The following is a 27,474-nucleotide window of genomic DNA, read 5'->3' on the forward strand; positions in this document are numbered from 1 at the left end:
GCAAGAGGGAGGCACCAGCTGTGGTCAGGAACATTGCTGAGCCTGGGTCCTGGGGTCCTGCCCTCAGGCTGGCGCCCTCTGCCCAGCTCAGTGAGGGAGGTGCATATACCTCTACACACACAATGAGAGGAGAGATCCATGAAAAGGGCAGAGTCAGGCTCCCCCATACAGGCTCCCCACATGTTCCCTGGTGGGGGAAAAGATCCAGAGAGCAGAGCCTCAGTCCCAAAAAGACCACCTAGAAAGGACAGTGGGGTTTCAGGGCCCTCTTGGGTTCCCAGGGCTTCCAGAAAGTGCACTGTATCCCTGAGGCCTGCCCAGGGATGTAGAGGCACACTGCATGTGCCCCCATGGCCCACATGGCTAACCCTGGTGCTTCACATCCACATGCAGACTGAGGCAACAGATGTTTCCAACTCAGGTCTGGCCATAGCTCTCTGGCTGTCTCGGCTGGCACTCATCCTCTCCCCCTACCCCTTCCTCAAGGGCTTTGAGATAAAGGCTCAGGATGCTACATACATGTATGATATACGCACCCCGTATACAGATGCATATACCGTATATGCACTTGCCTGCCCCAAGTACCTTTGAGTCCACCTGGTGGCTGTGCGGCTCCAGTCCTTGAGGGGGTCTCCAGGCCCTTCCTGTCCCCCTCCACTGGCCTCCCTAAAGCCATGCTATATCCATCATAGATGCTTCCAACTCCCCACTCCTGGCTGTTAAGGACTACACAGGAAGCTGCTGGTTTTGGCAGGCTTTACTCCTTAGCTCTCAGTAGCTATGACAGCTTTCTCTGGGCCCTGAGGACAACCAGATACATGTGATCCCATTCCAATAACCAGGCCTCAGAGCCATGTTCTCTCACCCTGGCTCTTCTGAACCTGCCTCCCCATGGACATCGCTCTGGGGACTGAGAAGTACCAGAGACCCCGAGGGTTTGCTGGGGCTCCAGATGCCTCCCAGATACTACTTCAGCCTGAGCCTCAGCCCTGGTCCTCCCCAAATGGCCTTTGTGACTCCACTGCCAAGCTGCCAGCACAGTCCTGGTCACCAGGGACCCATGAGAAAGAAGCCCCTTGCCTCCCTGGAGTAGGTACTCCCAAATCCTTGCCTCTGCCCTGGGACCAGGGGAGACTTTGACTCCTGCAGCCCCTTTCTTCCCTTCCTGACTGTGGGGCTGGGGGTGGGGGTGCGTAATTCTCCAGCAGGCAGGACTCAGACCTTGGAAAGATACCAGGCCAGTCTGCTGGGGTCCTTTGTGTCCTTTGTTAGGGACATTCCTTCCAGGGACGTGCAGATGCCTTGATAGGTTCTTAGATGTGACCTCGGGTAGCAGATGGACAGCTCACTAATCTCATGGCTCCGGTGAGCAGGTTCCAGGGCTGGGGGTTAATGAGGAAGCATATAGAAGATCCCAAAGGACCCAGTGACCACTAACCCAGCCCCTCCACCTTCTCTTCTCCATCCCAGTCCTCCACAGCTCAAGGGCTACCACCAAGAAGGAGTTGATGCTCATAAGCTGGGCAGGTGTTAGACCAAAGGGTGCCTGTGCCCTTGCCTGGGGTCCCAGGGGGTTGGATTATCTGTCTGCCTACCCACCCTTCATTTCATGGATGAGGCCCAGAGTTGGGTAGGAACCTGCCTCGGGCAACCCAACACCAGAGAAGCTGAGATAATCCCTCTTGTCAGGGCTCTTTCTACCTTGCTTCAGACTCCAGTTGCATAGACCCCAGTGTGGCACAGCTGAGAGGGAGGGGTTCTACCTAAGATGGGGGTGCTGGTAGGGGGAGAAGGGCTGGAGTCTGCCCTAGCCAGTGAGAGAATCAGTACTGAGAACACTGGTGATGGAAGCTGGGGGAAAGTTCTTTAGACCTAGATATAGCAGGAGCCTCACCAGACCATTACCCTACCATGTGGGTGTCCCAGGGTCTCCCCTTCTCTGTGGCTCCTGTTCTGCTACAGGTTTCTAGGCAAAACTGGCTTCTCTGGCTCCCCCAGGCAGCATCCTGCTGGAGCTGGAGTCAGGGGAGGGACAGTCTGTCTGGGAGTGGAAGGGTGGAATTCCCCACCCCCCTCACACCCTAATCCTGCTGGGGCTTTATCCAGGAGGTGCCCACAGTAGGGCCCCCACCCTGCAACCAGCGGGGAACAGCTACAGGTCTCAGAAACAGGCCAGTGAGTGGGGGGCCGGAGCCTCAGCATGGTCACTCTGGTGTTGATGTCTGGCTCCCAGACTGGGTCCCCTCTAAGACCCCTGGGCAGCCATGCACGGGGGTGCAGAAGCTGGCTCTGTCCGCTCAGGGTTGGTGGTCACCTTCGGGGCCTTTGCCTGCAGATGAGGACATCATATCAGGGCTCTGAACAACATCCTCCAAAGTGTAACAGAACCCAAGGGTTCGGACACGCCTATGGCTCACCTCCTCATACTTGGTCCTCCAGTAGAAATGGGCTTCTTCGTCCACATACAACAGCAGCAGATCACAGAAGAAGGTGATCTGGGAAGGGCAGGGCAGACCTGTGTCCTGGCCCTCAACCTGCCCTTCCGCCACCTCCCCGGCCCTCACCGCGAGACAACATCATGTATGGGAGAGGAGTGGGTGCGGGGGGTCTCAGGTATGCACTCGGGCAGGCCTGGGCACACAGTTGCAACCAGAGGGAGCCCACAGTAGTCAGACTCACCACACCCAGCCAAGCTGCTCCGGTGCCCAGAGTGATGATCGTGGGGATGAGCCCGAACTTCCCTGCCTGAGACCGACCTAGGCTGAGCCTCCGGGGCTATGACCATCTCCCCCTCCTACTCCCACCACCCATTACTCTCACCCAACACCTCCTACCTGCCCCGTGACAAGGATGTCAAAGCGGATCCCATAGAGCTTGAGCAGACTCCGGGCCTCCACACCTGAGGGCTTCCACCAGTGAGTGGCTGTCCTGAAGGTAGGAAAGGTCTGGTGGCTTGCTCTGCTGCCACTCCTGGGCTGGGCAGGTCCTCCCAGGCTTCCTTCTTGCTCATCCATTGATTGTATAAACCCCCAGCCCCAGATGTCTCCCCCTTGTGGCGTTGCTGAGGACCCAGGGGAAAGGCAACCTGGGACCTACTTAGAAACTCCTTGCCTGCTGAGGGGACAGAAAGATCCCTACATAGACACTAGTACTGAGGGTGGGGACAGGTAAGGAGGCAAGCCCTGGGCTGTGTGAGTCCAAAGGAAACTCACTACCCCTAGGAAGTGAGAAAGGCTTTCCGCAAGGGGTACTTTGAGGCTGGTCTTCCAGGGGTCGGGAAGGAGTATTCTAGACAGAAAGCAGGACAGGTAAGAGCACAGAGGTGGCAGGAAGAAGAATGTGGGCAAGGAGCCAGCCCCTCATAGTTGCAAAGGGCCAGGGAGGTCAAGGAAGCCAGGCCAAGAAAAGCCCAGTGAGCAATGTCAAAGGGGCAAGGGGCATCATCTCTAGGCCTGAGGGTTGTGTGTACATATGTGTGACCATGACCAGGTGACAGGAAGTGACAAGGATTCTGGCAGGTTGAGGGAGATCTGTTTAGGAGACTCAAAGACATGACAATAAATGCAATACAAAATCCCTGAGTGCATCTTGGATTGGAAAAGAAAAAGATACAGGACTATTATTGGCACTGTTGGGAAAATGCAAATATTAGATTTATTCTGGCCAATGTTAAATTTACTGAGTGCGACTGTGGTACAGTGGTCACGTGGGTAAGGTCCTCCTTCTCAGGACAGTGTTGAGAGGAAGAATGTCAGGTGTCTGCCACTTACTTTAAAATGCTTCCCTCTGAAATCTAGCTAAATATATCCAGCTCATTCTAGAGAGGGAGAGAGAAAGCAAATGTGGCAAAATGGTACAAAATAAAACCAGAACCAAAAAAGCCCTAGTGAACCCCGATAAAGGGTATATGGCTATGGCTGTTCACAGAACTAGTCTTTGCATTTTTCTATAGGTTTTTGAAAATTCTGAGATAAGACCTAAGGGAAAAGTAAAAAAGAACCCTCCCACCCAAGCCAAAGAGTGCGGTGCTAGAGGCAGGGTGGGGTGGGGGAGGGGCTGGGGGGGGTGAGAAGTCCCAAGGGACAGAAGGGGGATAGGATTAGGAGGGAGGCTGGACAGAGCCTGTGCTGGAGGACCCGGAGCTGAGAACACCCGTCCTGACCCTGGGGACCTCCTCGAACACACAATGGAATGTCCAGAGAGCTGGGCAAAGGTGTGGCCCCAGGACAAGTAGTGGGGGGTGGGAGGGGGGCCTGGCTGAACAGCAGCAGGAGGGCAGGAGGGGCCGCACCTGAAGTTGTAGCTCGTCTCCTGCAGCTGGAAGGAATAGTGAGGCCGGCAGTCGGAGCCCCCAGCATCCAGGTCACAATCCCAGCGGACTTGGACGCCCACAGCACCTCCCTGCACACAGCACATCGCTGCTTCACCGGCAGGCACGCAGGCCCCGGGACCCTCTCCCTGAACTTTCCTGGAACTCTGCCCCCCACGGACTCACCAGCAATGCCAGGTCCTCAAACACCCCTCCAGCTGCAGCCACGAGATCCCCGATGCGGAACACAGGGCAGTAGGGGCTGTAGCGTGAGTCGTAGCGACAGCGCTTGAAATAAGTGGCGTCCCAGGTGTCCAAGGCATTGGACCTGCGGGTGGGGGTGGAGGATGGGACAGAAGGTCAGGTAAGACCAGACAAGGAGGGTCTGGGGCCAGCAGGACATACCCACACTTACTTGGAGAAGTTGAATTTGCTGAAAGTGACAGTGTTCTTGATGAACAAGGTGAAGTTCTCTGCCTGGACCAGTAGGGGCTTCCTGCTGGTAAAGGAGAAGTGAAGGGCAGGCTTCTTGGTTCTGGGGCCTTGCCTGGAGGTGGGTGGGGGTGGGTGGGTGGAGAGACTTACGCGGGCACAGTGCCGCTCTCCACAGGGCACCAGCCCTGGATCTCACAGGTCCTGTGGGTCCCATTGAATTCCACACATTGGCCCGTTTTTATACCTTGAAAATACAAGACAAACTCCGGGCCCTCAAATCGCCACAGGGCCAAGGGATGGGGTGAGGCAAGGGGCCACTGACACAAAGGAGAGATGCAGAGACACCACCAGGCCTGCCCTCAAGAACCACCCAGGGTCCCAGCCCCGCCCCTGGAGCTCCCACCCAGGGGAGCCACTGGAAGACAGGGCCCAGAGTTACCATGGCTGTGCGTCCCAGTCTCCCCTTCCGGACAGTCCTCATCAGCCCAGCAGGTAGCCAGCGGGATGGAGGGGTGCTGAGGTGGGGAAAGCAGAGTTGCCAAGAGCTCAGGGACGGTCTCCCCTCTGTGAACCAGCCTTGCAGTCTGCAGGGACATAGCCCTCCCTGCCTTAGCCACATAGAAATCCCTGAGTTTGGGGGCACAGGGCAAAGCCGGAGGGTAAAAATGAAAAGAGATGGTTGGAGGAGGAGGGTGGCAAGCAGCCCCCCAGCCAGATAGGAGGTGCAGGTGCTGTATGCCAAGGCAGAGCAAGCCTCCTTCCTTCCTGATAGTTCTCTCCTGGCCGGAGGCCCCGATCCTCTGGTCCACCTCCAACGACAGAACAGAGAAGGTGAAGGAACTCTGGGAAGGGCAAATTCATGCCAGGGTGGAGGGGTGGGGCGTGGTGAACAAAGGGCAGGGACCTAGTTGGAGGGGCCTGGGTGGGGAAGTGGTAGGACCACACACTTGCTGAGGGACCATAGGCTAGTCCCTCCCCTACTTATTTTTCAGTAAAACAGGGACATCAGTGCCTACACATAGTCACAGTGTTCTGGGTATCAGCCAGAAGGGGGCCTGGCAAAGTTTCTGGGGGTCCTACACTCCCTGAAGAAGAAGGCACACTCTCAGACACAGTCCTGCACCAGGCTGACAATGAACACCACACTCCAGGTTACCTGGCTCAGGAGAAGTGGGAGGAGCACTGTGCCAGGGTGGCAAGAGGGGTTTGGGGACTTCAAACCAAATGAGACAGTGGGACTGTGGGGGGTTGGGACCATGATACGTGGGCAGAGGCTAGAGTGGGGTCTCCTGTGTCCTGAGTCTGCCCCTCCTCTCCACCCTGGTTGGGCCACCATCTCCTCCAATCAAACCCCACGATAACCACCACAGGGCCCCCTCTCTGCATCATCTGCCTCATTCATTCAGCAGAGACCATCCCTAGTTCTGCCATGCTCCTGTGATCAAGCTCAGCTCCTTCACAGAGTCCAAATGGCCCCTGAGGTCTTGGGCAATCCCCTGGCCACCCCAATCCAAATCTAGTCTCCAACCAGCGTCAGCAGCAGGTGACCCTGGAGATGCCTCATCTCACATAGCTTGGGGTCTTTGCTCACATAGCTGCCTCTGCCTGGACGTTCTCAAGATCCCACTTGGGCCTTGAGTCCTGTGGGAAACCCTTCTTGAGGCCCTGGGCCGGCAGACATGCCTCCCTGGGGCTCTGGCTGCAGCCCCTGCCCCCACCACAGGACCTGCCACCTTGGTTGGGCTGCCTGTGCAGGAGCTCCTGAGATACAAGGGAGTGGAGTCTTGCAAGTCCAGCATGGGGCCTGCCCTTACCCCACCGCCCCAGGGGCTCGGCAGTTGTTTGCTAAAGGCTGTGAGTCTCCAAGGAACACAGTGCATGTTTTGGGAAGGACCAGATGACCAGGCCCCCGGAGAGGAGCTGGCAGGATCTTTGGTGAGGCTCCGGAAGCCATGTTGTCAGATCTGATTAATTACTTCCCAGCCTCAGTAGTTTCATGGGAAAAGCTAGAAACTGGGACATGAGGCAAAGAGGAATCACACGGATTCCAGAAAACACAGAATGATGGTTTCAGCAAAATTCCAGGACAGCCTCCAACCTGAACATTAATTAGATGTCTTCTGGGCATCTAGAAGGACACCAGGTATGTTTGCTGTGTGTAAACACATCGTTTGTGCACACACTTCACGTCCTTTGTGGACAGAGCCAACCTAGGACACATGACATCCCCAGGAAATGTGGGGGGGCACAACAACCAGGACACAGGGGACAGGTGACTACACAATTATTCTCCAGCCCCGCAAGCAATTAAATGTTAAAAAAAAATTTTTTTAAGTTTATTTATTTTGAGAGAGAGCAAGCAAGCAGGGGAGGGACAGAAAGAGACAGGGAGAGAGAGAGTCCCATGCAGGATCCTCACTGTCAGCACGGAGCCCAATGCGAGGCTCAGACTTACAAACTGTGAGATCATGACATGGGCTGAAACCAAGAGTCGTCGGACGCTTAACTGACTGAGCCACCCAGGCGTCCCGTGCTAGATGTGATTTTAAAAAGATGTTACCATGGAGATAGGCTTCCAGGGCTATGTCCTGGGTCCCAACTGCTCAAACAAAATCCACAGTTGGAGAATCACACACTTAAAAATGGGTAAGATGGTAAATTTTACATTACATGTATTTAATCACACACACACAAAAGTTTGGGGGGAAGAAGCCATAACTGGAGAGTAGAGCACTGTGCTCTGTGACAGACACTAGATCCATGGGTCATCCTTAGGCATGGGACAAAGGTGAGATTTTAGGTGGAAAACCTGCAATTCTGGATGAGAAATAGACAAAAATAGGGTGAGACACTCTGGTGTGACCATAGTTGTAAAAAATGCCCACCAGAGATCGTACGTGGCCCTGAGGTCAGCATAAGCAGGTGTTTTCATTGTTTGCCCACAAAAATGGAAGCTGCCTTAGGACACAATAATAGAGCCTGTGCCTAGAAGAGAGGAAGAGCTCTATTAGAGCTCACCTGATCCTGTACCCAGTTCCGGGTGTTACACTGACCAACTGGAGGGTGCCCAGAGGTGGGACCAGGAAGGCAAGAGGCCTGGATATCTCACAGTGAGCTACAGCGGAAGGCTCCAGAAGACTACTTGGAGGCCCAGAGACTGAGTAGCCTTGAGCGTGTGACTCTAACTTGTTGAGATCCTGTCTTCTCATCATAAATGGGATCATAGTAATTTCTTTTTTTTAATTTTTGTAAATGTTTATTTATTTTTGACACACAGACACACACACACACACAGACACACACACACACACACAGAGTGTGTGTGCATGGAGGAGGGGCAGAGAGAGAAGGGAAACACAGAATCCAAAGCAGGCTCCCAGCTCTGAGCTGTCAGCACAGAGCCTGACTCAGGGCTTGAACTCACGAACCGTGAATCAGTCATGACCTGAGCCAAAGTCAGATACTTAATGGACTGAGCCACCCAAGTGTTCCTGGATCATAGTGATTCTTACCAGGCAGGGTATTTGTGAAGACTAAATGGAATGATTCACGAAAAGGCTTTAGCTCAGTGCCTGGTATACAGTAGCACATACTATGCCCTCAGTTAACCTGGGAAGGTGAGGGAAGGACATGACTGATGACCCAGGTCTGGCAGAGGAACTAGGGACCCACTGGGAAGCTCCTGAGCACTCTTACCTCTGGACACCTGTCCTGAACTTGTTCTGGAGTCACAAGAAAATTGGTCACCAAGAAGAACACATTCTCTCCCTAGAAAGCAAAGGTCAGAGTTGGTCTCTGCTTCTTTCTCCAAAAGGGAGAGGCCAGAGCTGGCAGCTTAACTTGTGGGGAAAGGGGTCCTGGCTCCATCAAGTCATCAACTCTGCTCCAGGAAAGCACCTCCAGGGAGGCCAGTTGAAATAGAGAAGAGAGGCCTGCTGGGTTTCTGGCCTTTTCCAAGCCCACAGCTGCCTCTTTGAGACAAGTGTATTTTTCATGTTTGTACTCATTCCTTCAACCACAATTTTCCAATTGCCTCCTGCTTCTAGGCACTGAAGATCCAGAGCTGAGTTGGACCGGGGGCCTGCACAAGCTAGTGGGGAAGTGGACCCCTCACTGCACATAGAAAGGGGCCAGGGGAGCAGGTGGTGAGCTCTGCCTGGGCAAAAGGTGGCTAAGCACAGGCAGGGTGGCTGGCATCCAAGTACGGTGTGTGTGAGTTTTGCAAGTTTGGGGCAATGCACACCAAGGAAAGAGAGAAGGCAGCAGGTGTGACAGCTGTCAGGATTTGGAGGGACTCGGTGGCCACTACTATGGAAAGGGAGTCCCCCCAGGGTGAAAACAAGGGCTGGCAGGCTCTGATTGATGTCACATAGGAAAGCTCCGGCTGGTGCTGAGTAGAGTGCATCTGGGGGCCCACTAGAAGGTCACGGCCTCAAACAGGTATGGTATAGGCAGCAGTGAAAATTGCTAGGAGATGGAATGGTCAGAAGGGAGGGACAGGTCCAGCTTTGGCCCTCATTGGATGAAAAGAGGCCACATTGGGAGAGGGAGATGATTTCTCTTTGGATGTGGTGGGTATGCACCCAGGAGGCAGCTGTGCTAGAGGTACGTGGTCACTGAGGCTACAGTTTTGGCATTGGCAGGATACAGGTAGCAACTGAGGCTGTAGGCAATCTGGGTGGAGGAAGGAGCCAGAAATGCCTCGTGGGAGGGCCAGAGGAGGAGTGCTCAGGTCAGGGAGGGGAGCACTCAGGAAGCTCAAGGCCCTGGTTTCCCCATGCTTCTCCCACCCCACCCTCAAGCTCAAGCCTTGAGTTCCTAAACTTTCCACTCTTCTAAGTACAGCCTCTATAAAGGCTGTTCTTCTGGCCTGGCTTCCTGCTCTGTCCCCTTGTCCACCTAGAAGCTTCTTACACATCCCAGAGAGCCCTATCCAGGCACCACTCCTCTGTAAGGCTCTTCCCAAGCCCAGCCTTATGACGGTACCAGCTCCCTGCTCTGGCATCACATGCCTCTCACACACACATTCTCTGCAAGAGTGGTATCAGAGGTGTCATTGCCTCGCAGTCGAACCAAGGCACCTACCTGTGGTGGCTTCACGAAGTCTGCTACATCCCACAGCCGATTACCCATCTCCTTGATCTGGGTCACAGAAACCCCTTTGAGTTTGGTGATGACAGAAATCTGGGGGTCCAGGTCTCGCTCCTGGTAGCCTTTTTTGGCGAGGAGAGCCCACCTTAGGAAGAATTGATGGGCAGTGTGGCACGTCCCTGACCCATGATGAGCAGTGGCAGAGCGGGACCTGCCCTCTCAAGCCTCTCTCCTCATATACCCTGCAGGCTCTCAGCCCAGGACTCGGGGCCCCTACCTCCCCTCCAGCCTCATTTTCCATCCCAAACACCCTGCACAGATCAGAAGTTCCAACCATGGTCAGAGAGCCAGTGCCTTTCATGGCACTCGGGGGCTTGGAGATACCCATCATCTCTTCCTTCACCAGCCAGCACAACACCCTCCTCCTGCCCTGGCTGGGCCCATCTCCTCCTTAAAGACTCCCCTGACCCAGCTAAAATTGGTGGTTTCTATTGGGGACCTTAGTGCTACAGCTCTTCCAGGCATCAGAAGCTACCTCCTACCCCACCAGGGGCCTCCTGGGTACAGGTGGGGGCCATCTTGCTCTGTGTGCAGAGCCCAATATGGGCCTGGAAACAAGGAACAGGAAAAGAGGACAGAGGAACCGGCTTGGTCTCGTATCCACTGGCCTCTAGACAGACAAAGATCCTCCCTTCTGCCCACTCCCTCCCCTATCCCTACATGCTCCCCTCTGCTACCACCAGCTCAGCCCCTGAAGAGTCAAACCCTCAACTGTCAGCCCAGGACAACCAGTCATTATCCCTCCAGCCATTGTGGTCCAGGAGCCATTCTCTTACCCCACCACGTAGGCCATGACCCCGAGCTGCAGCAACCTCTGCAGGGCGCCCACCCGCCAGTTCCTGGTTATCACATACTTCTCCGTTTTGTAATCCAGAAGCCCCCAGCCTGCCAGGGCCCCTAGAAAGCCCATGCTTCCAGCTCCTGCTGTCTGCTGGGGCGCATGAGTCAGCACAGCAGCTGCAGTCACAGCTGAATAGGAGGTAAAGCAGGCGCCCAAGCCAGCAGGCCAGCAGCTATTAAAGGGACACTTCCACTGGGGACAGGATCCAGCCTCCACCCCTCAGCCCTGGGTTTAGTCCCAACCGCCAGCTGCCCTCTGCAGGGGCCCAGGTCAAGGTAGAGAGGAACAGCCCCTGCAACCTGCCCCCTGGCCTCACTTCCTTGGGGGAGGGAAGGAGGAAGAGAGGAAAAGTGTCATAGATACTGTGAGAGGGCAGCATGAGGACTGCAGGAGCCCAGAGGAGAGGGTCAAGAAAAGCTTCAGGAAAGTGATCTCGGAGCTGACACTTGCAGATTCTGAAGTTCAACAAGAAAAGTTGGGAGAGGAATGTTCCTGGTGGAGGAAACAGCATATGCGACGCTAGAGCATGAGAGAGAACTGGCAGCCACAGAGTAAGAGCGTGACTCTGGCTCCAGAGAGGAGGGGCTTTACAAGGTTCTCCAAGCTCTCTTGTGTCGTGCGCCCGCAGAGCGCAGGGACTAAGGCACGGGCTTTGGAGTCAGCCATGTTCCCCAGTCCTTAGAAGGGGGAGGGGAGAGGGGAGGTGCTGGAACCCTGGTGCACGTTCGCATCAGCCCAGCCTGGGAGCAGGCTAGAGGTCCGCCCAGGCCAGCAACGGTTTCTATAGCAACCAACAACACCTGGGTTGCCCAGACGACGGCTGTCGGGAGAGGAGCGTTTCTATTGGCTGTAGCGGGCGCCTGTTTGCTGCACAACATATCCAATTGGTCGATGCTGCCGGAGGGTCCGCCCACATCCCAGGGCAGCGCTCGAGTTGCTGTGCTGCTCAGTTTCCGCCTCATTGCTGCGACTGAAAAATGGGCATAACCATGAGGGGTCCCTACAAGAGGCCTGGGGAGAATGAAGACCAGGAGGAGGGGGCGGCAGCGGCCGCTGGGCGTCTTGCAGGGGCCCCGGAGGCTGAGAAGCGTTCGGAAGTTGATTCAGACTCCGACCAGGAGACGGAAGGTGCTCCCGGGCAGGGATAGGGGCAGGCCTGTCTCCCCAACTGAGGAGCTTCTCCCGCAGGGTTGGAGAGGGCAGGCTGGGGCCAAACAGGCAGGGACCCCTGTCCAGAAGAGAGCGCACCCCTTCGTGGGACTCCTTCGGGACAGCCTGTGGTCTCTCCAGCCCTGTGCCCTCCCCACAATGCTCCTGGCGGCATCAGGAGTTCCATCTTTAGAAAACGGCTCAAGGGGCGCTTGGGTGGTGAGTCAGTTAAGTGTCCCACTCTTGATTTCCACTCAGGTCCTGATCTCACCGTTTCCTGAGTTCGAGTTCAAGGCCTGCATCAGGCTCTGGGCTAACAGTGCGGAGCTTGCTTGGGATTCTCTCTTTCTCTCCCTCTCTCTCTCTACCCCTCCCCGGCTCAAACTGTCTCTGTCTCTCTCAAAGTAAATAAATGGAAGGAAGGAAGGAAGGAAGGAAGGAAGGAAGGAAGGAAGGAAGGAAGGAGGGAGGAAAGGAAGGAAGGAAAAGAAAACGCTTCCAGGGGCACCTGGCTGGCTCAGTAGATGGAGTAGAGGACTCTTGATCTTGTGGTTGTGAGTTTGAGTCCCACCTTAGATGTAGAAATTACTTAAAAATAAAATATTTTTTAAAAAGAGGGGTGCCCGACTGGTTCTTGTTGGTTATTAAACTTCAGACTCGATTTCGGCTCAGGTCATGATCTCACAGTTTGTGGGATTGAGTCCCAAGTCAGGCTCTAAGCTGACAGTGTAGAGCCTTCTTGGGAGTCTCTCTTTCTCTCTCCGCCTTTCCCCGACTCTCTCTTTCTCTCTTAAAAATAAATAAATGAACTTTAAAATAAATAAGAAAACACCTCCAAAGTGATGTTAAAATGCGAAAACCCCACCAACAGTGTAAGAAGGGGTGTCCTACCCAGAAATGGGATCAGGGCTGGGCTTTCCCAACCCATAGGAACAACTAAGTTAATGAATGTATAAAACAGAATTGTTTCAGTTTCTTCCCCCATAAAATGTTCACAAAACATGTGTTCTGCAATCCAGTGGAAAACACACAGCATGCACTTTGGCGTCAGACAGACGGGGTCCTAATCCTGGCTCTGCCCAGACTAGCTACTACTAGCTGTGTGACTTTAGGGAAAGGATTTGCTTTCTCTGAGCCTCAGTCTCTTCTAGCAGAGGAAGAAATGCTTCTACAGGGAAGCACAGGCCTGGATGGTGACAGAGGGTAGGGGAGGAGGTGGCTGTGTCTAGGGAAGGACCCACATTCATCATCTCCCTGTCTCCTATCAGGCATCCATGGGCCTGGAGAACTGGTCAAGGATACTCTCTACCTGAGGTCTTGCCAAGCCAATAGAGTTGTGCCCGCCTCCTGCTTTCTGCGCCAAGGGAACGCCCCAGAGCTGAACCTGCGGCACCGTGGCCTAGGCCCCCAGGTAACCCTGGGGAGACCCCAGGGTCAGGCTTGGAGGAAAAGGACCTGGGAGGCAGCAGCCATGGGAGTGGCCCCTTCCTGAGCCCATACCACACACTCCCTAGCTTTGCTGTGTGCCAGGCATGTCCCATCCCCTGTATCTGGGTGATAGGTAGGATCGGGGCTATGACAGAATTCAATGTAAGGGTTGAGGGGCCTGCAGGGAGCCTCTAGCCTGCTGAGCAGGGGCAGTCAGGGAAGGCTCCAGGAAGTGATATCTGGGTGGAGCCTAAAAGGAGAAGCAGGTGTTGCCTGGGCATGTGGGAAGAAAAGAGCTTTCCAGTTGGAGGGCACCAGGTAGGCTGAGTCCTGGAAACAAGCTAGGTCGTAGCTAGCTGTGTCTGGGGCCTTCACTCCTGGGAAGGACCAGGCCCCTCAGGTCTCTCTTTGTCCCAGGGTGCCCGGGCTCTGGCTTCTGCACTGAACTCCAATCCCTATGTCAAGCAGCTGGACCTTCGAGACAATGGGCTCTGTGGGGCTGGTGCGGAGGCCCTGGCAGGTGCCCTGAGCAAAAGCAGCAGCATTTGTGGTAGGTGCTGAGCCTGAGGCTGGTGGACAGATTTGAGTCCTTTTCCTGAGGGGTGTGGGCTACCCCCATAGCCAGGCCTTCTCACTTGGGGCCTGTTGGTGTTGCTGGGGCAGGGGCCTTAACATAGGTTGGGGTTGATGGGGGTTGAGTTAGAACCTTTGTGGTGTCCCCAATGCTGGACACTACTCCTCTCCTCGGCCCCCATCCTCGGCCGGCCAGCACCCCCCCCATATGGTGGCCTCCCATTACCTAAATGTAGGGTGAGAGAGCCAAAGGATGACAGTGTGAGAGGGTGGAGGGCTGGGTGGGAAGGAAGGGGGGCTAGCTAGATGCAAATGCCACCTCTCCCACTGGTGAGCCACCCTCTACCAAGGATGACCCTGGGCAAGCTGCTCAACCTCACTAAGTCTTAGTTTTCAATCTGTGAAATGGCCCCAACAATACCACTTAGCCCTTAGAGTTGTACTGAGTATTAAATGAAACTGCATATGTGACATGCTTCATGCATGGCCATCTGGGCTCTCATCACCAGTTCCCAGAAATGCATCAGTTTTTTTTTTTTTAAATTTTTTATTTATTTCTGAGAGAGATAGAGACAGCGTGAGCAGGGGAGGGTCAGAGAGAGGGAGACACAGAATCTGAAACAGGCTCCAGGCTCTGAGCTGAGCTGTCAGCACAGAGCCCGATGCAGAGCTCGAACCCACGAACTGTGAGATCATGACCTGAGCTGAAGTTGGACACTTAACTGACTGAGCCACCCAGGCGCCCCGAAGTAGGCAGTTTTAACCCCTCGACAAAGAAGCTTGTGGATGTGTGGGCATCAGAGAAGTTGTCTGGGACCTGGAGGGATACAGCTGAGGAGTCACAGAGTTACCAATGAACCCCAGGACAGTTGAGCTGCAAATCCCCTTCTGCTGCCTCAGAATGGGAGGTTTGGGGGCTAGAGGAAGGTGGAAGAGGGTGGTGCCTGGCTTTGGATCCCACTGATTGAGAAGTGGCACTGACCCCTAGATGTGGACCTGTCAGAGAACCAGCTGGGAGCCGTGGGAGCCCGGGCTGTCTGTGCTGCCCTCATGGTGAACCCAACCATGCAGAGGATACAGCTGGCAGGGAATGGCATGGATGAGCAGGCAGCTCCATACCTTGCTGAATTCCTGCTGGCCCACACAGGCCTGAAATCCCTGGACCTGAGCTATAACCAGCTGAATGACCAAGCAGGTAACGTTTGGCCAGGATCACCATGGGGACACTTGAGTCCATCTTCCTGGGGCAGGGGTGGGTGAAGGTTGATAGGACCATTCTGAACATTCATACTCTGACTCACATTTCCTGTGTTCCACTTTAACCCCTCTCCCTCTCCTTCCACATAGAACCCTTAATCCATTCCACAGATATTCATGGCCTGCTGCTGCATGTGCTGGGTGCTGATTTAGCCACTAGGGACCCAGTTGTGAACAAAACAAAGTTCCTGGCTTCAAGGAACACATGTTAACAAGATAACTCTCCGCAATTATTGGTGCAACAAAATAAACAGGAAATGATTCTAGAGAAGAATGGTGGCCCCTTGCTGTAGAGAGGTGGTTGAGGAGGGCTTTGTGAGATGACATTTAAGCTGAAATGTGCAGAGTGGGAAGGAATCAGCAATAGCAAGACCAGAGAGAGAGAGAGAGAGAGAGAGAGAGAGAGAGAGAATTTAAAGCAGAGGAACAGTAAACATGCAGGCTTATTTCTCAGACGTATAGACACCAGTGTGACTGGGCTAGTGAGCCAGGAGAGAGGGGCAAGCTGTGAGGTGAAGAGGCAATGGAAAGCTTCAGGCCTACAAATCTTGGCAAAAGGCATGAAGATTTTATTTCAAGTGCTGTGGAAGACATTGATAGGATTTCTTGATCTCACCACTTTCTCTCATGCCCCGGGGCCTTTGCACAGGCTATCACCTTTGACAGGAGCATGCACTTCTGTCTGTCCTCAGCCACTCCAATCAATTACATAAATCACTCAGGTCCCTGGGTTAGGAATACAAATTCCTGGGCCCTGAGCCTACTGAATCAGAATGTTGGTTGGGGGGAATGCCCATGCATCTATATTTTAATGGGTATGCCAGATTTGTCTGATCAAGAAAGTTTGGGAATCACTTTTCTGTCTCAAGCTGCTTAGAGTGGGAGTGGTACCAGCCTTGGCCTTTGAGAATCAGCCTTAGAATTTAACTGCCAGAGAGCAATTTACCTTCTAAGAAAATTATCCTTTTTTGAGTGAGTGAGAGAGAGAGACAGAGAGACAGACAGACAGAGACAGAGACAGAATCTGAAGCAGCCTCCAGACTCCGAGCTGTCAGCACAGAGCCCAATGCAGAGCTCAAACCCATGAACTGTTAGATCATGACCTCAGCTGAAGTCAGCTGCTTAACAAACGAAGCCACCCAGGTGCCCCCCTTCTATGAAAATTGTCATGAGAAGTCTATGAAATTAAAAGAGAAGTTCAGGGGCACCTGGGTGGCTCAGTCAGTTAATCATCTGACTTCGGCTCAGGCCATGATCTTGTGGTTCCTAAGTTCAAGTTCTGTATCAGGCTCTCTACTGTCATCATGGAGCCCACTTTGGATCCTATGGCTTCCTCTCTCTCTGCCCCTTCCCTGCTACCTCTCCCAAAAATAAATAAACTTTAAAAAAGAGAGAGGGGCGCCTGGGTGGCTCAGTCGGTTGAGCGCCCGACTTCAGCTCAGGTCATGATCTCACGGTTTGTGGGTTTGAGCCCCGCGTCAGGCTCTGTGCTGACATCAGAGCCTGGAGCCTGTCTTCAGATTCTGTGTCTCCCTCTTTATCTAACCCTCCTCCACTCATGCTGTCTCTCTGTCTCAAAAATAAGTAAAACATTTTTAAAAATTAAGAGAGAGAGAGAGAGAGAAGCTTATTTTAGACTTCCAAAGAACTAAGTATAGATGTCTCTCAGATCTTCACAGTGAAAAGGTAGGCACCAGAGAAGCAGCCAGGATAGAGAGGGCTGGAAGCTAAGGTTCTGTGAAGGCTGCACAAATATGGGGTATGGAGGTCTTCATCTTGGAAAAGTACAAACTCAGCAGGATATTTTGTTTCCCTAAGTGGGGACCTGTGGGTGGGACCAACTCCCTTGAGGGGTGAAGAGCTTGGGTCTCAATCTCCCGATCTGACCCATGGCGAGGTAGCACCTGCCTCATAGTTGGCTGCAGAGGCCATGTAGACCAAGTATTGGAATTTCAAGAGGCCAATCATGCATGTTGAAGAATCTCCTCACCCTCTAGTTGTTCAGAAAGAGGGGCTTCCCTACAAGTGGGGACCATCACTTTCTCTTCCCAGCCCTAGACATGTCTGAAGAAGGAGGAAAGTGCCTACCTGTATATGAGAACTTGCAGTGTCAGACCCAGTGCCAGGCATGGAATCCAGAGTCCTATTCTCAGGAAGGCATCACTGGGAGTCCTAGCAGCCTTGCAGGGAGCTCTCCAAGGTGCTAAAACATCTTTTTGCAGTGGGTCCTGTCCTGGGAACAAGCTAGTTTCCTTCCTTCCTTCCTTCCTTCCTTCCTTCCTTCCTTCCTTCCTTCCTTCCTTCCTTCCTTCCTTCCTTCCTTCCTTCCTTCCTTCCTTCCTTCCTTCCTCNCTCCCTCCCTCCCTCCCTCCCTCCCTCCCTCCCTCCCTCCCTCCCTCCCTCCCTCCCTCCCTCCCTTCCTCCCTCCCTTCCTCCCTCCCTCTCTCCCTTCTCCTTTTTTTTTTTCTTTCATTTTTCAAGACTTTATTTTTGGGGCACCTGAGTGGTTCAGTAGGTGGTGCGTCTGACTCTTGATTTCGGCACAGGTCTTGCTCTTACAGTTAGTGGGATTGAGCCCTGAATCAGGCTCTGAGCTGACAGTGTGGAGCCTGCTTGGGATTCTCTCTTTCCCTCTCTCTCTCTGCCTCTCCCTTGCTCACTCTCTCCCTCTCTCAAAATAAATAAATAAACTTAAACAAGATTTTATATTTAAGTAACTTCTACATCCAGTGTGGGGCTTGAACTCACAACCCATAGATCAAGAGTTGCATACTCTACTGACTGAGCCAGCCAGGCGCCACCCTCCCCCAAGCAGGCTAGTTCTGCTCAATTAGCACATCTGTTTTTCTTCTGTCCATTTCTTCAAACTAGCCTCACTAAACCTGCAAGAGGATCTGAGACCATGGAGGGAGGTCAAATTGATATTCTTCAGGGACTCCTAGGCTGATGGGACAGACTGGCTAGGTAAAGAGACCAGAGCCTGGAAGGCTAGAAGCACAGTGGACATGAGGCCTGAGGCAGCCTAGCCCAGCTGGATAAGCAAGGTTTTCTAATGCCGTGAACCTAGGTTAGAAGGATGAGGAGCTGTTAGCCAGGTGAAGAAGGAGGTCAACAGTTCTATACAGGGGGACAGCCCAGAGGCATAGGAGCAGGTCAGACCGGCCAAATGCTGACAGAGTAGACAGTATGATGGGTGGGTGGAGCTTCTCTCCATTTTACATGCAAAAATCTCTCAATGTTTCTTACCCTGCAGTGCTCCCTCATTCCTTTCTCTACCACAGGTGCCTCCTCTCCACACAACTGCACCAGCCTTGTCACCTTTTGCCTATAGACTATGGCACAAGCCTTCAAACTGGTGCCCTGGGTTCTAACCTCTGCCCCTGCCCATCCCAGTCCATGCCCTACATCTGCCAATAAGGAGCCTAGCCTTGTCATTTTTTAAAGCTCTCTCTGCCTACTCACCACTAATCAGTTTGTGTCCAAAAGCCTTGGCCCAGCATTGATGGCCTCTCAGCATCTCTCCAGTGTCCATCATCACTACCTTATTTCACTGGCTTCCCCCCACCCACCAGACCTGTGGGCATTTCCTCAAGTGCTCTGTGCTCCCACATGCTTCTACACATTTGCTCTTTCCTGTGTCTGTTCTCCACTGTGCGTGCACACACACGTGGTGAGTCCCTCAGTCTTCAAGGGTATCTCTTTTTTCCTCACTTTCCTGAACCCCTCAAAACAGAGTCCCCACCCTGTTCCCACACATCCCCGTTTGCAGTCTCACATCCCATTAATTTGTATTTACATTTGAACAACGTGAATTTGAACTGCGTGGGTCCATTTATACACATTTTTCAAATAAATACAGTACAGTATTGTAAGTGTATTTCCTCCTATGATTTTCTTTCTTTTTTTTTTTTTACTTTTATTTATTTATTTTTAGAGAGAGAGAGAGAGCATGTGTGTAAGCAAGAGAGGGGCAGAGACTGGGGAGAGAGAATCCCAAGCAGGTTCCATGCTGTCATCACAGAGCCCAACACTGGTCTTGATCTCGCAAACCACGAGATCGTGACCTGACCAGAAATCAAGACTCAGATGCTCGACCAGCTGAGCCACATAGGCACCCCCCCCATAAGTTTCTTAATAATATTTTCTGCACGTGGGGCACCTGGATAGCTCAGTTGGTTGAGTGTCTGACTTCAGCTCAGGTCATGATCTCACCATTCATGAGTTCAAGCCCCATGTTGAGCTCAGTGCTGACAGCTCAGAGCCTGGAGCCTGCTTCAAATTCTATGTCTCCCTCTCTTTCTGCCCTTCCCCTGCTCGCTCTCTGACTCTTTCAAAAATAAACACTTGAAATAATAATAATAAATATTTTCTTCAGGTTACTTTATTGTAAGAATATAGCATATAATATATATAACATACAAAATATGTGTTAATCAACACTTTACATTCTCAGTAAAGTCTTTCTTCTTTCTAAGGTCTAATAGCAGTAGGCTGTTAGTAGTTGAGGTTTGTGGGAGTCAAAGTTATACACAGATTATTGACTGCACAGGGGTTTGGCGTCCCTAACCCATGTGTTATTCAAGGGTCAACTGCATCTCCTCCATTAAATGTGAATTCTTTGAGGTCAGGGCGGGCCCATATTGGGTTCAACTTGGTGACCATTGTGCCCGGTGGAGACCCTGGCACACAGCAGTCATCAGTATCACTTTTTGAAGGAAAGAACACAGTGAATAAGAGCTGTCTTGGTGTTTCTGAAGGGGAGATGCTCGGACCAGCCCTAGCAGAAAATACAGGACTCACCGAGCTTAATATAAGCTGGAATCACCTTCGAGGACCAGGAGCTGTAGCCTTTGCCAGGGGACTTGAGGTATGAACACCTCTGTCCCCCATCTGCCCTTCCCACCTGTCCTGTGAGGACAGGTCTCCCAGGTGCCAGCTTCTTATCTTTGCAACTCTTCATAAATGAGCCTTGGATCTTTCAAGCAGAGCTTAAAGAATATTTTGTTTGGTGACTTTAATTTTCCCAGCCCCATTTCATGACTCAAATATATCATGCTCACTCTTGTGTCATTTACTGAAGAGTCTGCAGTTGAATGTTGCACGACTTCTCCAGATATTACAGACAAATGGCTGGTGGGGGGCATCGTGCAGTCTGGTGACACATGCCTGCTATGGGCATATGCAGGTGCTTCCTGGAGGTGACAGCCCTACATCCTTGGGTCCCAGCATACACTCTTAAACATCCTACCTGCTTCCTTGGATGTTGTGGTTCATAAGCCTTGGGAATGGGTGACTCCTAGCCCCTGCCAGGATGCCCCCAGTGCTGGCTAACTTTGTGGGGTCCTCCTCAGAGAATGGCAGCAGCTGCCTTGCCCCCCCCCAGGGGCTGACCTGGGGATCCTGCCCCACAGGGTAATATGTCAGGCTCTGTCTTCCCAGTGCGCCCACAAGCTCCTGCCCTTCTCCCATCACAGACCCCCAAGAGCTCTTCACTGGAGCCCCTCTAGGATCCTGCTCTGTGTCTCCGAGTACCGGCCCTTGAGCCCCACTCCCCACACCCACCCTCAGTGCTGTGCTTCCAGACATTTGGTTCTCCCCGTCACCATCTTCCAAGCCATAAGACTCTTACTAGGAACCTCTGACCTGCTCTCAATCCATGCTTTTTTGTACCCTGGGCCTCCTGGGCTCTGGCTTTCTCCACTTTACAGGTGGTCTCCTGGCTTCACTCTTTTGCATTCTAGGCAAACATCTTCCTGAGAGTCCTGGACATCTCATACAATGGCTTTGGAGATCCTGGAGCATCTGCAGTGGGTGAGGCACTTAAGACCAACAATGTGTTGGAGGAACTTAACATGAGGTGAGGCACACAGGGTGGCCTTGTGTCACAGTCTCCAGGTCCATAGCCACCTGAGGGACTAGAGACTCTGTGATCCTGCTGCTGTTTACCACCTTAACAACTCCCAACCTACCACAGTTTACCCATGATGGGCCGAGCCACAATCCAAGAGCACCCAGCTCCATCCTTCTCACTCAAGTCAGCATTTGGATTTTTTTTTTAAGTTAAAAAAATTTATTTAAAGGCGCCTGGGTGGCTCAGTCAGTTAAGCGTCTGACTTCAACTCAGGTCATGATCTCATGGTTCGTGGGTTCATGCCCCACGTCAGGCTCTGCTGACAGCTAGCTCAGGGCTTGGAGTTCGTCTTTGGATTCTGTGTGTCTCTCTCTCTGACCCTCCTCTGCTCATGCGGTCTCTGTCTCTGTCTCTCTCTCTCAAAAATAAATAAAAAAACATTAAAATTTTTTTATTTAAGTAATCTCTATACCCTACCACCCTACAAGGGGTTCAAACTCATGACCCCAAGATCAACAGCCATGGGCTAATTCAACTGAGCCAACCAGGTGCACCTCAAGTTCAGCATTTGTACCTTGGAGTTCATAATTCCTGACAGACAGATGGGGGCTGCTAATGAAAACATACATGTAAAACATCTTCACTTAAAAAGTCTCTCTCTCTCTCTCTCTCTTCCACTGACCCCCTCCTCCACTCATGCTCTCCCTCTCTCTAAAAGAAAAAAGAGGGAGAGTGCCTGGCTGACTCAGTCAATAGAGCATGTGACTCTTGATCTCAGAGTTGTGAGTTTGAGCCCCACATTAGGTATAGAGATTACTTAAAAATAAAACCTGAAAAAAGTCTTCAGCAGAGCCTGGTATGCGGTGGGTGCTCGCATGCTCTGGTCAGCACATGGCTGCTGGGTGCCTACCATGTATGAGTTGCTCCTCTAGGCCCCCGCAGGGCCCCAGCCTACAGCAGGTAACCAGGGCAGGGCCTGCAAACCACAGGGAAAGAAAGAGGCAGAAGCCCAACAGGTCCTGGCGTGCTGTGGCTGAGCCCTTCCCCAGGGGACTGCTGGAGTGAGCAGACTGTGTCTGCTGCAATCCTGTCCCTTTCTTCCCCATGGAAGGAGCCAAGGCCAGAGGACAGCACCACAAGACATGCTGAAATTGGAGCCAGCGCCGGGGTCTGAGAAGTCAGAGGGATGTGGGACTGGCTTGGAGATAAAGGGGCCAAGAGAGGTGCTGGGCCAGAGTTTAGGTCCTTCTTGACCAGCAGGAGGAGAAAACGTGGGGAGGGAGCTGGGTGGTTTCCAGAATAGACAGTGTCATGGTGAAAGAATGGAGAGCCAACTAGGGCAGAACATGCAGGAGGACCTGCTGAGCTCTGAGGACCGGGGAGCAGCACCTGGCCTCACTGGGGTGGTGTGGGGTGGGGGGGGTGAGGGGGGAGTGGGGGAGGGATGCTCCAGGTGTGCTTGCTGAGTGATCTCCCACAACACTGGGAACCTCCGGTGAAGCAGGTTTGTTACCGGCTTTTACATACTGACCTGCCCAGGGCTCCTGGGGCATCAGTGGAGGCTGGAACATGAAGCCCAACCAGGTGGATGCACCAGCAACACCAGCTGGGACCCTGGGACCGTCTGGCTCTTCACAGCTGCTCAGAAGGTAGCAAAATGCATGTGTCTTTCTCTTGCAGCAACAACCGTATTTCTGCAGTGGGAGCCTTGAGCCTGGGCCTGGGCCTCCGGGTCAACCAGACACTGAGGATTCTTGTTGTGAGTGCTAGCCTGATGGGGGAAGCCCCAGCATAGACCTGCCTGTATGTGTCCACACAGATCTCTCCTCTGCTGCATCTCCCCACACTAGTGGCAGTGGGGCATGAAATTTCTAGAGCCCAGATGAAGGAGGGGGCCTCCTGGCTTCCCCCTGTGACCACTTCTTTCCCTTGCCGTTCCCTCACCCGCCTCTGGCCTGACCCCGGCACTTCTTCCGACTTCTCCCTCATCCATCCTTCCCTCCTGCCCCAGCAGTGTCACCCCCACCTCCCAGCTGGCCTTGCTCCTTCTCAGCTCACTGGGTCAACCCAGCTGTACCGTTGGCCATGCTCAGCCCTACCTGAGGCCTTGTGTGACAGCAGGGGGTTCCCTTCTTTCAGGGTTGCCAGTCGGGTAGGAAAAGGGAGGGTGCAATGGAAGGTGGAGCCTAAGAGGGCCACTGTGCTCCGAGAATAGTACTGCCAGGTCCAGGGGGGCATCCAGCCCTGCCTGGCTCTCAGCTCCATCAACTGGCAGGAGAGCCCCCCGTGGGCACCTGGGTGGCTCAGTCGGTTTAGCATCAGACTTCAGCTCAGGTCATGATCTCATGGTTCATGAGTTCAAGCCCCACATCAGTCTCTCTGCTGTTAGTACAAAGCCCACTTTAGATCTTCTGTGTCCTCTCTCGGCCTCTCCCCGCTCATGCTCTCTCTCTCAAAAATAAATAAACATTAACAAAAAAGAAGAGCCCCCTGAAGCCCTCCCATCCACTCTCCCCCTGCAGCCCAGACCTCTCTTAAGCTCTGGATCCCCATTTATAGCCACCTGCTGGACCATCCCCTGGACGTCCCAATGGGCATAAAGCACAACCTGAAGGCATCCCCTCTCTCTCTTGGTGGGGGGAGGGGCTCTTCACTGAGTCAAAAGCAGGGGCCCAGTGCTCACCCCTCCCTTTGCCTTGCCTTCCATCCTTCATCTTACTTTCTGCAAGGTGCTCAGGCTGTCTGCTCTTCCTTCTCACTTCCCCTCATGTTCTGTTAACCTGTGAGTTTCCCATTTGTGGCCCTTCCTTCTCACCTACCAGGTGATCTTTCTAAACCAGGAACATGCTCCTGTCCCTCCTTGCTTTAAACCTGTCAGTGGCTCCCTCTGGATAAATCCAAGGTTAGTAGTACGTCATTCACAGCATATTGGGCTCTGGGCTCTGCCATAACCCCTCTGCTCATTCTCTCACCCCAAACTTCTCTGAATTCTCTGCACATGGTGCAATTTCTCCCCTTTATTTAGCTCCTCCTGCTCTTCTTGCTGAAATACCCAGGTCTGCCCACCTCACCTGTAAAGCTCAGTGCAGGTGCCTAACCTTCACCTCCCCAGAAGAGCTGATGCACACTCTCACTGCACTTATCACACTGCATTTTCATGATGCTTCTTTTTCCTCTCCTTTCCATGATGGGTGAATTCCTTTAAGGAATTCCTTTAAGGCAGGGCTGTGCCTTGTGTGTCCGTATCTTTGGCACCCAGCCCAGATTTTGGCATATGGTGGGTGCTCAGCCAGTGCATACTCCCTTCCTCTCTTCCCTGGCCTCACAGCCTCACCCAGGGTATTCTGTGAGTGGAGACAACTTCTGAGCTGAGACAGTGGAGTTGTCCTGAGCCACTTGTCATCAAAGAAGAGGAATCCCTCCCTTTTGACTTGCTCCACCTCCAGCCTCCCTTGGCTCAGTTTTTCTCAATTGTGTGTGTTTCTCAGGTGTCCAGGAATCCCATGCGAGGTGAAGGCTGCTTTGGAGTTCTAAAGTCTGTCCGGGATAATCCAGCGTCTGCCCTAGAACTGCTGGATTTCTCTGTAAGAGCTTTTTATAAATCTTGGGGCACCTGGGTGGCTCAGTTGGTTACATGTCCGACTTTGGCTCAGGCCATGATCTCACGGTTTGTGGGTTCAAGTCCTGTGTTGGACTCTGTGCTGATAGTTAGCTCAGAGCATGGAGCCTGCTTCAGATTCCATGTCTCCCTCTGTCTCTGACCCTCCCCTGCTCACGCTCTCTCTCACTCTTTCTCCCAGAAATAAGTAAAAAACATTAAAAAAAAAAGAGCTTTTCATAAATCTCATCTGTGATCCTTCCAATAGCCCCATGAGTTATCATTTAGAGGAAGAAAGTAGGAATTACAGAAAGAGGGTGTCCTGCCCAGGTACTTAGTGTGGCTAAGTCTGAGTTCAACCCCAGGCCTGAATGGAGGGCCACAATGCCACTGTGGCTTTATTTCCACTCCTGACTGGGAGGATACCGCTGTGGTCTCACCTCTGAACTCTGCCTGTGTTCTTCATTGTCTGAGAGGGAACTGGCTCAGAGGACACAAAGCTCACTGTTCACTGATGTTTGGATTTGCAGACTCAGTACTTACAAGCGCCCCCACCTCACTCTCTGCCCTATTCTGCCTACAGGTGGATATTGGTGCTGGAAGATTCACTCATGTGACTTTGAGGGAGATTAAGACTCTTTTTCATTCAGTTGTGCTTTTTGGGGGGAGGAGGAGCAAAAGGAGAGAGAGAGAGAATCTTAGGCAGGCTCCATGCATGGATCCTGACACAGGGCTTGGTCCCACGACCTTGGGATCATGGCCTGAGCTGAAATCAAGAGTCAGATTCTCAACAAACTGCATCTCAATTGTTCCTTTTTAATATAGAAAATTCAGGGCACCTGGATGGCTCAGTTGGTCAAGTGTCTGACTCTTGCTTTTGGCTCAGGTCATGGTCTCACGGTTCATGGATCAAGCCCCATGTTGGGCTCTGTACTGAAAAGAGGGAGCCTGCTTGGGATTCTCTCTCTCCCTCTGTCTTCCCCTCCCCTGCACTCTCTCTCTCTATCTCTCTCAAAATAAATAAACTTAAAAATATAGAAAATGATATATGCAGTTAAACATTAAGGAGAGAATCTCCAAATACAAGTTATTAAAAGTCTAGTCACAAATCACTGCTTATTCTAACCCTGGTTTATTTAAAACAAGATTTGAGTCAAAGCCTTTCCAGAGACGTTTTTACATTTCTAATCCTTCAGGTTTGGGACAAATGATGATGCTTCCTTCTTCTTATTGTTTATTGTTTCCTTATTTCTTCCTTCTGCCTGCCCAGTTTCTACTACTCCAAAGCCAGAGATTAGCATGCCTTGACCATGTTCCTCCTGCTCTGAGAATTTCTGACAGCACTGGGTTCCATCATTTAAACAAAAGGAATTATATGTGAAACTGTTCTGCAAAAATACATGCTTATTCAATATAATGTATGGTTATTAGCAGAAGCTTTCGGTGTAACGGGAACACCACAGACTTTGGAATCAGGCCTGGGACCAAATCCTGAGTCCATCAACATGGGATCTTCTGAATTGGAAAGCAACACTTGTCTAGATGCAATATTCCATTTTCCTGTCCCTTAACTGTTATTAGTCTAATCTCCCTAGCCTAGATACTCTTCAGTTTTAAAGGAAATACTTCTTTTTTTTTTTAATATTTTTATTTATTTCTAGGAGAGAGAGACAGTGTGAGCAGGGAAGGGTCAGAGAGAGAGGGAGACACAGACTCCGAAATAGGCTCCAGGCTCTGAGCTGGCAGTCAGCACAGAGCCTGACGCGGGGCTTGAACCCACGAACTGCAAGATCATGACCTAAGCGAAAGTCGGATGCTTAACCGACTAAGCCACCCAGGCACCCCTAAAGAAATACTAAATCCTTACAGTTCATGTAAAACCCTTCCCAGGGCTCAGCCTTGCCTTTATGTGAAATGGAGCTAAAATCTCCCACCCAGGGTCATTGTGAAGAGGGTATGAGATATCAGAGCTCACAGAAAAGGTAGAGAAAGATGCCACTGGTGCTAGTATTCTTCCCCTCACTCCCCACGCTTTTCATTTGTTATTGAGGAATAACATTTATGCTGAAAAGTGCACATGGATCAGGGTGTCCATTTCCACAAACAGCACACACCTATGCAACCAGCCCCTAGATCAAGAAATGGCATAAGCTCCAAGGAGCTCTCCTAGAGCCCCTTCCCTTCTCTATTTTAATAGTTTGGGGACTACTGACATTGTCAACCATAGTAGAGAAGCTGACTTAAGGATTTTCTTAAAGCCTTGTGTGCACAAGTGAAAAACAGTGAAGTTCTCAGAAGGTGATAATGTATTGCCTTGTAATGGGTTTCTTCTCAGGGTATCCAAGTGGACAGAGAGTTTGATGACCTTGCTAGCTCAGTGAAGGTCATTCTTCCAGCACTCCATATAAAGACTGCTGCCCACAGAGTGGAGTACAAAAAGGAGTCACCACCAGTCTTCACCCCATCCCTACCAGCATCTGTCCCTAAGTGACCGTGGTGTATGACTTCCTCATCTCACATTGGTCAACTTCAACTTCCATGTGGAGAGTTCTTGGCCTCATGATGCTTTATTACCACTTGACTCTGCAGTGGGTTCCCATGTCAGCCAGGTGGTAAGTCCTGTGGAGCCTGTCTTCATGATGACTCAGATACTCGCACCTTCGTCTCCATCCCATGGCCTCTGTTAATGCAGTGCCTGGGCCTTCCTTTGCTCACACTAATTTGTGTAACATGAACTATGTTACTATGTGGCTATGTGCTACACTTTGAGCTGGGTATGGGGTCAAAGATGTCTAAAGTTCCTGTCTTGGTGACTTCAAAATACATGAAAAGATAAGGTGGTGTGAGACTGGCATTCCCAAACTCAACTTGCCGGAGTGCAA

General features: G+C 52.1%; 2 protein-coding genes across 2 annotated transcripts; one reads left to right on the forward strand and one right to left on the reverse strand.

Moving 5' to 3' along the window:
• Nucleotides 1-755: 755 nt before the first annotated feature.
• Nucleotides 756-10,817, reverse strand: P2RX6 (purinergic receptor P2X 6). The gene is made up of 12 exons (XM_039242914.1): nt 10,672-10,817; nt 9,830-9,980; nt 8,441-8,512; nt 5,184-5,259; nt 4,895-4,988; nt 4,725-4,805; nt 4,496-4,637; nt 4,292-4,401; nt 2,835-2,928; nt 2,680-2,745; nt 2,418-2,495; nt 756-2,329 (listed from the first exon to the last, which is right to left on the reverse strand). The coding sequence occupies exons 1-12, from the start codon at nt 10,803-10,805 to the stop codon at nt 2,246-2,248; spliced, it is 1,182 nt and encodes a 393-aa protein (XP_039098845.1). The 5' UTR covers nt 10,806-10,817; the 3' UTR covers nt 756-2,245.
• A 908-nt stretch (nt 10,818-11,725) lies between these two features.
• LRRC74B (leucine rich repeat containing 74B) lies at nt 11,726-27,083 on the forward strand. The gene is made up of 9 exons (XM_039242785.1): nt 11,726-11,864; nt 13,154-13,296; nt 13,731-13,863; nt 14,875-15,081; nt 19,901-20,010; nt 20,885-21,000; nt 22,675-22,753; nt 24,483-24,578; nt 26,928-27,083. The coding sequence occupies exons 1-9, from the start codon at nt 11,726-11,728 to the stop codon at nt 27,081-27,083; spliced, it is 1,179 nt and encodes a 392-aa protein (XP_039098716.1).
• Nucleotides 27,084-27,474: the final 391 nt, after the last annotated feature.

The sequence above is a fragment of the Hyaena hyaena genome, unplaced genomic scaffold (genome assembly GCF_003009895.1).
Source record: "Hyaena hyaena isolate Hyena2069 unplaced genomic scaffold, ASM300989v1 scaffold_219, whole genome shotgun sequence".
NCBI lineage: Eukaryota > Metazoa > Chordata > Mammalia > Carnivora > Hyaenidae > Hyaena > Hyaena hyaena.

Excerpts from the sequence above, each read along its gene's own strand:
- P2RX6 (XM_039242914.1), bottom strand. The coding sequence starts at position 10,805 with ATGGGCTTTCTAGGGGCCCTGGCAGGCTGGGGGCTTCTGGATTACAAA. Across the intron at positions 4,989-5,183 it reads GACTGGGACGCACAGCCATG|GTATAAAAACGGGCCAATGT; the intron begins GTAACTCTGGGC and ends TGTATTTTCAAG. Across the intron at positions 2,746-2,834 it reads ACATCCTTGTCACGGGGCAG|GCAGGGAAGTTCGGGCTCAT; the intron begins GTAGGAGGTGTT and ends GGTCGGTCTCAG.
- LRRC74B (XM_039242785.1), top strand. The coding sequence starts at position 11,726 with ATGAGGGGTCCCTACAAGAGGCCTGGGGAGAATGAAGACCAGGAGGAG. Across the intron at positions 11,865-13,153 it reads CTCCGACCAGGAGACGGAAG|GCATCCATGGGCCTGGAGAA; the intron begins GTGCTCCCGGGC and ends GTCTCCTATCAG. Across the intron at positions 24,579-26,927 it reads TAGAACTGCTGGATTTCTCT|GGTATCCAAGTGGACAGAGA; the intron begins GTAAGAGCTTTT and ends GTTTCTTCTCAG.